General features: G+C 39.4%; 1 protein-coding gene across 3 annotated transcripts in view; it reads left to right on the top strand.

Moving 5' to 3' along the window:
• Nucleotides 1-12,174, top strand: part of BEAN1 (brain expressed associated with NEDD4 1) — a 20,970-nt gene extending 8,796 nt beyond the window's left edge. For all 3 annotated transcript variants that reach the window (XM_072422676.1, XM_072422674.1, XM_072422675.1), the window contains 3 exons: nt 4,552-4,758; nt 5,311-5,434; nt 10,133-12,174. In XM_072422676.1, the coding sequence (XP_072278777.1) occupies nt 4,552-4,758; nt 5,311-5,434; nt 10,133-10,436 (635 nt within the window). In that variant the 3' untranslated portion in view covers nt 10,437-12,174. The remainder of the gene's footprint in view (nt 1-4,551; nt 4,759-5,310; nt 5,435-10,132) is intronic.
• Nucleotides 12,175-12,533: the final 359 nt, after the last annotated feature.

Raw genomic sequence — 12,533 nt, 5'->3', positions numbered from 1 at the left:
ATATATAAGCATAACTAAAAACTGTAAAGAGAGGTTTGAGAGAAGACAGCTGTGTGTATATTTTACTATGGATATTTTAGAACAGTGAGATTAGTGGGATTCTCCAGATGTACTTTAAATATTTACCCATTAATGTTTGGAAAGTTCTTTAACTCATATACAAACCTGCCATTTGTAGTAACCTTCCACTTTGTCTGTCCCAATGTAATGTATGCCTGTTGATGTAAGCTTTTGCAAATCCTCAGATTTTCATTTATGGTACAGCTAATATTCCTGCCTATGTTTATTTTTTTTTTCACTTTATGGTATGTTCTTTAATAAGTTGATTTCCAAAAAGATAACACAGATAACTATAGAAAGACTACTGTAAGGCCCTGGTCCAGCACCAATCCCCCAATGAAAGCCCCCGATCAGCTTCGGGAGACTGGTTGGTGTCTGGGGAAGAGCTGGCAGAGAACCAGGAGCCCACAGATAAAGCAGTACCAAGATTCCAACAGAGACAAGTCCAGAACACAGAGCAGAGGCCATACACAGATAATCCATCCACCAATAGAAGTACAGAAGGGCGAAACACAAGCAGAGTTGGGGTCACAGGCAATAGGTTGGTCCAGGCAGCATAAATTTACAGGGTCAGAAAGAGGCAATGTCAGCAACAGTAAATCAGACGAGATCGTTCCAGCACAGGTAAGCCCAGCTAACTCTACAACAGGCACTGGTGGCTGGAAGCTGAGAGGCTATAAAGTCCCAGCAGCCAATGGCAGTGCAGGATAGAGTCAGGAACTAATCTGCCTCTAAAATCCCCTTCAACTGTGCAAAGCCTCACAGAGTGGTGCTGGGGATGCCGATAAAAATACATCAGGCTGCACGGCTAAAGGGAAGCAGAGGCTGCTATATCTCTTAGTTTTCCTTGCTGCTGCAAATGACATTGCTGGACAGAATAAACAGTGTTTGATACTGCAACGACACCTGGCATGGCGAACAGATAAGCATCTCCTAACAATCACACTGTTGAAGTCCAATAATCCCTGTGTTTTACTACTTTTGTTGTTTTTGTAGTATTAAAAAATAAATGTAAATATATATTATTTCTAAAAAAATATACGCATATATAAGAATGTGGTTATTGAATTCAGCATTAAGGTAAACATATGATTTGCCCATGCAATATTTGCAAAACTTATTTTTCCCCTTTACTACATCTCTGGTTATTTACTGCAAATATACTTTCAGGGAAAGTGTGTGCAGAAGAAGTTAGAAAGAGTCAGAATATTCACCATTACTCAAAACACTACATAGTTGTCGGTAAATTTCAAAGAGATTGTAAAATCACATTACAGATTACAAAGAATAAATGAAACACATGCATCCTTTTGAGAAGAATTATTTAAAATCCGGTATTATTTATATTCTACATTGAAGCAAATAACATTATCTGTTATAAAAGGATGAAAACTTTAATGCAGTCTTTCTCTACCAAACTTCTGGGGAACCCTAGGATTTTTAATTTAAGGGGGCCCTCTCCGCAGACCATACATGTACTGTATATCTATATCTGTATATCTATAAATCAAACTTTGGGACAATAGTCCATAGATACAGTATTTATTGGAATTATTGGGATTCCCACAGACTTAGTTCAGGAGCTGCTTGGTTTAGGAAAGGCTGCTACTTTCAATGTGAGTATCATCCAACATAGAAAAGTTTATTTTAGCTATCCTGGTGACAGATAAGTAACTCCCTAGTATTTGGATGGATCATAGAAGAAAACTAGAGCATCCAGTGGAGAACATACAAACTCAGCATGCTTAATTGGGGTACACTCAATATCTTAGCTCAGTAAAATACTATACTATACTACTTATATATTTTAGCAGACACCATGCTGTCAGAACATATGAGACCTAAAAAAACAATAGTTTAATATGTTTCAATCCTTGTGTTCCTGAAATAAAGAGCCAAGCAGGTACCTGTTCAGCAATGCTAGCCCTATAAATGAAAATCAGGGAAGGGTGTAAAGGTTATCACAGTGCCAGAGGGAACAATTAAATATTTCCAACGTCTTACACAATAACCTCTAATCTAAATGAAATGTTCAGAGTTCCTTGTAATCTCAGAGAGCTTGTCAGTCAAATGTCCGACAGATACATTTTGTAGCTCAGACAGCACAATCTTTATACTTCTAAAGCCTTCACAGTATAATAGCCACATGAATTTATCAGACTTATTGATCATAGAAGAGGTGGCTTGTAATTCTGCCGCTGGCATATGAATTTTCTTTTTCTTTTGTTTTCAATTAATCTTAGGTTGGGAATAAGAATTACATGCCTGTTGCCCACTTTGCAGCCCATTGTAGCTTGGTGTGTTGCTTCCGGAGCCCAAATGTTAGAAGTATTAGAAGTATTCATTTGCTAAGGGATTGTAATTGCAATGATCTCAAGCAGTCTTTTATACCTTTTCTTTTTCAGCTCGCCTCTAGCAATGGTTGGGTCTCCTATAAATTGTCACATGGTCATTAGATGATGGTATCCCAAAAACCCATATCACACATCAATCTAACCACAAGATTCTGCAGGCTGCAGCATTTCTCCATCCTTTAACTCTTAAGAAACCATTTTAGGATCTTAGGGACCCCTGCTAAAACCAAATTATTGCAGATCGGTGGGAAAAAAAGCCCTTTAAATTGGTGGTCAATTGAAAGAATGCAGCCCCTTTGCAGTTGGTTGGAATACCACCCTTATAGGAGTCATGCAGCTAGCTCTACTAAGTGGTGTTGGTCCCAGAACTATGCAGGAATCATTAAATAAGAGATCAATCAGCCCCAGCTCAAGGAACTCCTAGCAGCCTCTGGAGGAACCCTGGTTGAGTATGACAAGGCTAAAACCTGCCGCAGACCAAGGGTACTAGTGAGTAGTCTCCGCCACTTTCTCTGTAAAATAAAGTTCACAAGGTTACCCAAATCACCTACTGTAGGGGCAAAATAAGACTGACCAAGGCAAGTCAGATCTTGCCCTCTAGGTCCTGATTTATTAAGGTTCTCTAAGACTGGAGAGGAAACACTTTCATCAGTGAAGCTGGGTCATCCAGCAAACCTGTAATGGATCTGGTCCAGAATTGAAAACATTTGCTAACAAATAGCTAATGACTTTTGGGGAATAAATTCCAGATTTGCTGGATCACTCAGCTTCACTTAGGAAAGTGTATCCTCTCCAGCCTTGGAGAGATTTTATAAATCAGGACCCTGGTGTCTATAACCAGATTTACATTGGCATACACAAATGTGAGATGGTTTAATTATTATTGTTTTGAATATGACACAAGTTTCTAACTAATATAGCTGTCTTTACTATCACCAAAAAACAGATATATATTACAATGATCAATCATAATAACAATACAATGCTTTTGCTTTTCTTATATGTCACACCAAATTTATACTCCTCACAATAATTTGTATGTCCAGTATATAGATTTATTCTTCAATACAAAGCTGTAAAAAGCTATACTAGATATATGATTTTTTGACCTTTATATATACATCGGACATATGATCTCTGACCATATGTGTCTATATACTAGATATATACCATTTCTTACCATGTTTAAAGAAGCTATAAATATATGTAGAACATTTCACAATTTCAAACTGGTGCACTAATACTATATATCTATTGCAACATTTAGAGTAATCACAAGTATTTACATTGAACAACGTTAAGCGTAGCACCACCCCTGAGGAAGCCCAAGGCGGGCAAAATGCATCAGGTAACAAGGCAGCGCAAAAACAATTGCATTTCAAGTATTCTCTGCATAAACTGCTCAGCTGAACACTCATCTAGATGATGAAATAAAGGACAATTAGGTGATCTCTGTCTAGTCAATTAGGTACAGCACCTCCAGGAGTGAGGTAGTACCATATATATATATATATATATATATATACTCTATATACCATTTTTCTATTGACTCAGATTTGTATTTGAATTATGTTTAATATAATTTCTTTGCCAAAAAACCCTGTCTGTGTACTGCAATTTGTTTCCTTTTATGATATTCCAGGGTTGGCAAACCTCCCTTCCAAAGGGAAAATATATTAGTATCTGCAGCCTTACTGTCCACCTCTGCCCCAGATACATTTCTTCCCTTTTCTACTGTGAAATGGTTTAAACAAAAAAGACAACAAACCATCCTGAAAAAATGTTGTGGCTTATTGTATTTAAGTGCTTTAGCTTCACTTTATCAGGGTACTAAGGGCATTTGTTTGACCCCATTAGGATAGTTTGCCTGCTATTAGGATGAACCATTGGGACCATCAGTGAGGCGATTTGGAAAGACAAGGGCATAAAAACCTTTTGTATTGCAAACCGCTGCTTGCCTAATATACCGATTTAATCTAAGGAATAGATTACCTTGGAAATTTCCTTTTATTGTATTCATATCACCCTCTGTAATAAAGACTGTTAGCTATAATCTTTACCTACTGTTGTAAATTAATATTCAATTGTTGTTTGATTTATTTATTGATATAGGTACCCTTTTCTATCTGTTTTACAGAGATTCACCTAAACCAGAGTAATCCTCTTCCTGAATATTTTGGTTACCTGCGGAGTAGCCATGATTCCACATTGCTGGTGTCCCCGCTGGTCGTGGCAGGAATTGTAATTGGACTGGTTCTCTTTCTTTCATGTGTCACCATCATCATTGGCAGCCTAAAGAAAGATGGAAGAGAAAGAGATTGGCGGCTTCAAAATCCAAGCTATGGTATGAACTGAGGCTGCTCTATTATTTATTGGCAGAAAGGATACAATAAAAGCTGCAGGAGCCCCCTGCTAAGTTTATCTGTAGTATAAGAGTACATAAAGAAAAGTATGTTTCCATGTAAGTATGTCTCCATAATTGTATACCCTAAGAGCAAAAGTATTTGTGGAACAATTCAATGTAGGAATAAATAAATGTAAATACTGAAATACTGACCCTCTATAGGGTCAGTCCAACCAGTTCACATTTCAGGTTTTGTTGGGTGCTGGAGAATAAACCACAAAGCAAGCTTTTTTTAGCTTCTTGAGTATTCTACTGGTAGGACCTCTTAGTTCCCAGATAATAATAATAGAATATTTTTCATTTTCACTTGGTGACTTCAAGGCTCATGTGCCTTCTCAACTACATCTCATTTAATGGGCCAGCATGCCTACTGTCTCCATCACTGAAGAAAGGGTTATGGTAACTATGATTTCCTCAGCATCCCTGGTAGAAGTCCTTCTTCTAAAAATAAAGTTTTTTACCATAATGTGACATGTTGTTATCTCTTCACAGATGGAATATCCTATGCACCTTCTTTTGGAGATCTGAGTTCCGTCTGCACAGGGGACATTTCTCCAGCCTTAGATTTTGTGTCATATCTAGGCCTAAGTGTTTCCTATCCAGATTTCCCACCACGGTATGTTTTGCATTGAATAGATGTCACTAAAGATAAAAATGTATGTACAAGAACACAGGCATTTTTTAAGATGAGTTTCCTAATAGTAACATTAGTGGGCCATGTCCATGGTGGTAAAGCAACGAGCTGTAGTCTGTATCAGAAAATGGTGTGACAGCATAGGGGACAAGGTCAGAGCATTAACAGGTAATTCGTGAACCTACATGAGATTTTATTAATTAGTTTAACTGGTTAACATGAACTTTACCAGAATTTACATCAACACACAGAGGAATTAAATTAACCTTTTAATGTCCCTTACAAATCCATTAAACTGCAGATAGATGCACATAGATGTGAATCAGCCGCACAGGAAAGCATAAGGATTCTACTTGAGATGCACTTTATTGTTATAAAAATCATATTTTCTACTGCAGGAAAAGAGACAAGTGTGCATTGGCTTTAAGGGACTAGCTTGGTAGACAGGCAAGATAAGGGCATACAAGGGCTACAAAAACACCAGACAGACCGTCTTTCAGGGTTAAATCTAAGAAAATAACATTTTATCCAGCCAAAACCAACAACCAAAATAAACATTTACACACAGATCGTGAATGGAGGAACACAGTCATATTGCAATCTGCTTGTGTGCCAGGCTCTCACCTTGGATTATGTCCGTGGTCACTCCTACACAAGTTTTGGTTCGTTTCATACTTCTGGCCACTTTTGGCTAAGCCCCTCTCTCTTTATTCTGTCATTGTTCTCTTACCATTTCTAAATTCATCCTCTAGGCTTGTCACTTTCCACCATGGCATCCCCTGCCATGCCTATCTCACTCCAGACCTTCAAAGGGACTTTCTATGGCACTCTTGTTTAGATCCCACCCGGGTCCTAATATACCCGAGACTTCTAGCAGCCATTCTGCAGCCCCCATTCCTCTTGGTAAGGCTTCTCTACATCGGATTCAATCAAGAATTGTTGATTACACCTTTCCATACCTAAACCCTAGCCTGAATTTTCAGTAAATAGCATGCAATGCCCTTTCTAATACACAGCGGTCCTGTAGGGCAAATAATCCAGCGAAAAACAGTAGATGCTCTACTGCACAAATAATCATCTATGACTTTTTTTTCCAAACACATACCAAATCTGAGCCAAGACACTGCTCTTATATCTGCATGAAACTTCTGTATATATTACAAACTTTAATGCGACCTTCTTTTAAGTTGACCTGATTTATTAAAGTTCTCTAAGACTGGTGAAAAAAGACTGTCATTGGATAACTTCAGGAATTTCTGGAAACCTGGAATGGATCTGTTCCAGGATTGAAAATATTTGCCAACTAAGAAAAAAAAAATTTTTAGTTGTTGGATTTGCTGGATCATAGTCTATCCTGTCTTGGAGTGCTTTAATAAATCAGACCCAGTGTCATACAAATCTAGAGAATGAAAAATGTACCTGCAAAGCAGAAATAAAATATATGCTTTTCTGAATATCTGAAAACCACCACTTCTGAAAATGTTGATGTCCAGTGTCCCCTGCTGTTCTTCCCGCTAACCCCTCATCACTACATTATGTACTGACAAGGAGGGAGATGAGAGATACCGCTAAGCATAGCTGGGGAAAAGGGGGCACAATTATTTATTCAAGGGGTGTATGGAAATATGGGTCACATTGTAAGTATTTTGTTTCATTTTCAGGTTCATCTTTTATTATATGATTGATATTTGTGATAATGTCTCCATCTTTTTTTCCCAGCTATTGTTCTATGCGTGGTTGATCTTGCCCATGGCATTTTATTGGTAAATTGAATAGAATAAGCACAAAAACAGTAGATGAACTGACAGGCATATTACAAATTGATGTTCTGCATAACATACATCTTCACAATAAGACATTGATTGGTGGTAGGTTCTAGGACACTAATCATTTAATTGACTTAACCTCGACTCAATTTGCTGGCCACTGAGTTTGTCCATTTTTTTCTTTCAAATTAGATTTGGAATAAATACTGCATTAACTTTTTTTTTTAACTCAGTGAGTCAGTGAAGGGACCATTTACGTAAATCACACTTGACAGGCGGGATAAATGGCCATCATGCTAATATGTCCTATTAGGAGAATGAATGAAATACTGGTGTGGTTGATATCATAGCGCTCATCTGCTTTATTTGATGTGAAATGGAGAGGGAAAGATTAGAGGCTCAGACAGAAGACTTCTTGCTGCCCTTCACGGTGAATTTACTTTAAATTAAGTAGTGGCAGAATTTAATAGATGAACTGTTTTGAATGCTGGGTACGATGGTGACATTAACAGAATGTCAGTGAGAACGCTTTCCATGAGGAATTGGTGACTGTGGTGATGTTAAGTTAAAGGTATACCCTAGTTAAACATAAAAAACATACCTTGAGGGTCATCCAGGGCGCTTATAACCCTGTTTCATAGCTAAACTTTCCATCCAGGAACTGTTGCAGTGTCTTTTTGGTGTGCAATTTGATGATCCTGGAGCACACCCTGTTATGCTGGAACACTCATCTTATTGCTTCTCACACATAGAAAGGCTGATATAAAAATCTCTATTACAAAATATTTCTCAAAATAAAGTCTATAAAAGCCTCACTGTATACAGTTTCCTTTTCTAATGGAGATCCTTGCAATAACCTTTTTCGGATCTCATGCCTATGGTGTACATCCCCAAGTCTTGCCCCATCATCTAAGTAAGTGTTTCTCAACTTTTTTAACATGAGGAACTCTTAAAAGAAAAACCAAAGTAGTAGTATTCAGTGTATAGCTAGCCGTACATTAATTACACACTATTATTATATTGTCCCAATCAATTGGTTTGGATGCTAAAGCCTTTTTGTCCAACAATTGGACTATACATAAGGAAAGAAAAGACTATCTTCTCCCTTTCTTTCTTGAACCTTTAAAAGAACTTTCAGGTGTTCAGGGAACCCTTATGATAATTATTATATTCACAGCTCACAGTATATTATTATGGCGGTCATAGGAAGATTGCCTCTTACATTGCAGGCCATTAGCAAGAATGTCACCCTGATAGATAGCCAAAACAATCATTGGTATCAGTTAAACTGTCCGGAGAAGCAAGGAAAGGAACCACTAGCAACCTCTGGATTAACCCTGGTTGAGAGACCCTGATTTAAATGCTAATTGAAGTTCTGCCTGTCACACTTGGGGAGACATGACCACTAGGGGGTGCTTTCCACCGTGAGAAGGGCTAAGGCACAGAGTCTAAGCAGTAACCAGGTCTTCTCCAGAGCCCCTAGTGGTGAGGAAATTGTACTGCTGGTTACAGCCAGGTTGCAATCCTTGGGCAGACCAGGATGGGCAGGAAGATACACCGTACCAAATCACTAAGCAGAAGATTTGTCAAGGAAGGCCGGGGTCAGGGCAGGCAGCAAGCAAGAGAGGTAAGCCAGGGGTAAATACCAGGGATCGAGGAAATAGACACCAGTGACACAGGGGCCACTGCTGACACAGGGAACACAGGAGACACTGGAAGTGACAGGAGACACAGATGGCACAGGAATATCTAAAGACAGAGAGAAACACTGGAACAGCACAATTGGCTGGGAAACAACAGACTGGGCAACAAGGAGTTAACACAGGAGCTGGACAGGAGGAACACTGAATTACCTTACAAGTGTACAGGAAGTGCTCAATATAGCTAGGGGGCTTGGCACTAGTGGAGACATGTTGCACAACCGCTGAGTGCAGTGTCTGACCTAGCTAAATAGCCAGGGATGATTAGGAGGCTATTTCCTGATTGGCCAGTGGGTTGGGCAAAACTGATAAAGCTTGGGAGCGCAGGCACACCCAGAGTCAGAACTGCCCACATGTGCAGGAGAGAGGCACCTGTGCTTTAGTGAGGAAGAGGTAAGTGTGACACTGCCGTTTACAGAGGAGGTTTGGGCTTACAGCTTGGGCACAAGTTAAGGACCTGGAAGTAAATTCTGGAAATTGCAAGGGGTACAAGGGGTACAACCAGAATAGTTGGATTTGAAGACTAACATTGATGTCTTTATTCACTACATTCATGTATCCACGTTCTGCACCTCCTGGTGAATATTTTAGACCAGGCCAGTCCAGACTTTAAGGCTATCTATGTGTGCAGGAGAGCAACCCACCCATCAAAAATACAACATGTATTAAAAGAAAAGTGCAGCTTGAAAATGAGACGCTTCCATGAAGTCTCTGCTTAGGATTCTGAAATCACCTGCAGTTTATCAGTTTAATGTGATCTGTTGTGTATTCAGTAGAGAATTATTCCTGGTGGAGAGGAGTCTTTATTTGTTTTACAGGATCTATGGAGCATCTGGTGCCATGAAGTAATCATCTCTCTGCATTATCCTGCAGCATATTTCAGACTCACAACATTGTAATTGCTTTTAGATTTTTCTCAGATCTGAATTTACTGTCCATCTGCTCGAGGCTGCAGACAGAGCAGCTTAAAAACATTGTGAGCAGGAACTCAACAGCGTAGAACAGCAGCAGTCAATTTGCTTGATTTAGATGGCCTTGTACTGCAACCGTATATAAGTAATGGTTTTAGATGGTCTTGACATGGTAGCCAATGAAGAGAAGTGCAGTGCATTGAGCATTCTGATATTTTGATTATAAGCATTCTGATTATTTTACCCTGTGCATTAGTCCTTACCTATGAAATAAAGACCTATCTTGCTAACATCTTTCTCTAGCTACGATGAGTGTGTGGTACAAGGAACCTCAGGATCATACCTCCCTACAGACGAGCCTCCACCTTACTCATTGGAAGACCCACAACAGCCTCCACGTGAGCTGGCACTCAATGACAACACCGAAGAGATTCTTCTGAGATCATATGACAACACAGACAATGACCTGACCACTGCTTCATTGTCAGCCACTGACCTTCAGGATGTTTCACTAAGTAGAACCACAAGCAAGACAAGTGTACACCTTCCGGTTATACCGATGGACATTCACAAAAACATGGCATCACCAACCACCTTTGTTTCATAGGAAAATATTTATAGATCAGCTTCAGCCAAAACTCTTTTTTGCTTAGAGTGGGAATGGGTAGGAACTTCTTCCGGGTTTTCACTGTTATATGTCCCTAATGTAGAGCTTTCATCTAACCTTGAGTTATGGTGACCACACGAGAAGTGAGAAGATCTCTCAAACAGCAGTAACAACCTGACGGAGGGTCTCAATCTTCTCTTTAGTACTCTTCCATACTTATTTAGTACAGCCATTCCCAACCAGGGTTTCATGATACCATAGGGTTTCTCAAGGTTCTGCGAGGGTTTCCCTGAGCTGTGACTGCGTGACCTTCCATTTAATGGTGGCTACATAGCTCCAGGTCCAATGCCATGTGGAAGAGCCAATGATAGGATTTTTCCCAATTACCTCTGATTAACTAATATCAGCAGAGGTTCTCCAAGTCCCAAAAAACATTCAAGGGTTCCTTTAAGTTAAAAGGTTGAGGGCTGCTTTAAAATAAAGGGTTCATGGCTGTGGGTTAAAGGGTTGTGGCAGGCAGCATTGTACTGTGGTCCAGATTGGATTCCCATCTGGAATTTTTTTTTATCAATATTAACTTTTATTTGTTATTAGAATGATCTTTATGCATAGAAAAAAGTTCTAGCACTAATGTAGCCAAATCTTGCCAAGAAAAAACAATGGTTTGGTATATTAGAACAACTAGAACTATATATAGGGACACATCTGCGTAAAGGATATTGCTCTGGCTACAGTATTAGCTAGTGGTATAGGAACAGGGGTTGTAGAGGTCTTGATTGAGACCAGGGTTCCTTACCCCAGAGGGTCTGTAGGGGAACTCCTCATGACCACTGTCTGGCTGCTGACTTTGTACTTGGAGCAAGAAGAGAAGCTATTAAACTATTGGCTTTCTCTTTCTGGCTCTGCATTAGATATATTCCCTTGTAAAAGCCCTGCAATAGAAGATTGCAGCAGATCTCCTTTTCTGGCTCTGTTTACAACAGTGAGTGGCCAATAAAGTTATACTGGCAGGTGAGCTGCCGAGGGTCCACAATGGCAGAATCCAGGGGGGGCCTAATATAAATGAAGGATTCTAAAGTAAAGGGTGGGGGGTAGGGGACACTAATATAAAGAAGAAGGTTCGGACTTGAGGAAAGGGGGACTTTGACTCATCAGAAATAAAGGGGGACTTTGTTGTTAAAGGAAGGGGGGGCATATGTAAAGGGGAGACTTTAATGTGAAGTGATGGCTCCTAATGTGAAGAAGCTTTTCCCAAATAGTAGAAACATTCTCCAAAATTAGCACTGGGGACTGTAGATATGTAATTAGAAGACTAATGGCTTCAGTGCAGATTTGCTACGATGGGAAGAAAGAGGGGACCAGGTCCAAATTCTGCATTGGAGCTCATAGTTCTGTAGCTAGACCCCTGATATTAGCCCTTAGCAGATTACAGACTAGGTCACAATCTTTTGCCGGCACAACCCTTTCCAGTGTTATAATTAGGTACCTTTTAGGAAGCGGTATAGCCGGTCTTTGGTTGCACTCCTTCACCCCCCTACAATGTTTGTGTAGCACCAAGGATTTACCTGTTCAGAATAAAGTGCAATTAGTTTATATCTAGCAATAATTGCAATAGATTTTCTATTATGTCTGCCAGTAATAAAAACCTCTTCCGCCTGCCTGATCATAACTTATTACTTATGGAAAATATTATGTGATCAAATAAAGCAATAAAAATGCTTGATTGATTTCAGTAAAATGTCTTTTTTATTTGTCTGACACTGCTTAAAGTATATGCAATCCCTGGTAAAAATTCAGAGATGTCCTGTGCACACTTCCTTTGTTGTTTTAAGCTAATCTGCTGATCATGAAGGGTTGTGCCAAACTTACTGAAGGCAAAGACAACCAGGAGGTCAGCAATGACAGCTTACTTATCTCCCCTAGCACAGTAGTCCTCCCCCCCCCCCCTTTGGAAATAGATTTAAATTCTTTGTGTCTACTGAAGAATATATATATATTTCTTTTTATATAAATGTTTGTACCCTGGGCTCAGCTTTCATGCATGCTTGATATGTGAATGATCACTAGAGAGAGCTATGACACAGCTGGATGGGAATT

This window comes from Pyxicephalus adspersus, chromosome 9 (genome assembly GCF_032062135.1).
Source record: "Pyxicephalus adspersus chromosome 9, UCB_Pads_2.0, whole genome shotgun sequence".
Classification (NCBI taxonomy): Eukaryota; Metazoa; Chordata; class Amphibia; order Anura; family Pyxicephalidae; genus Pyxicephalus; species Pyxicephalus adspersus.
Note: the sequence above shows the minus strand (reverse complement) of the source record. Positions and strands in the feature narration are given on the sequence as shown.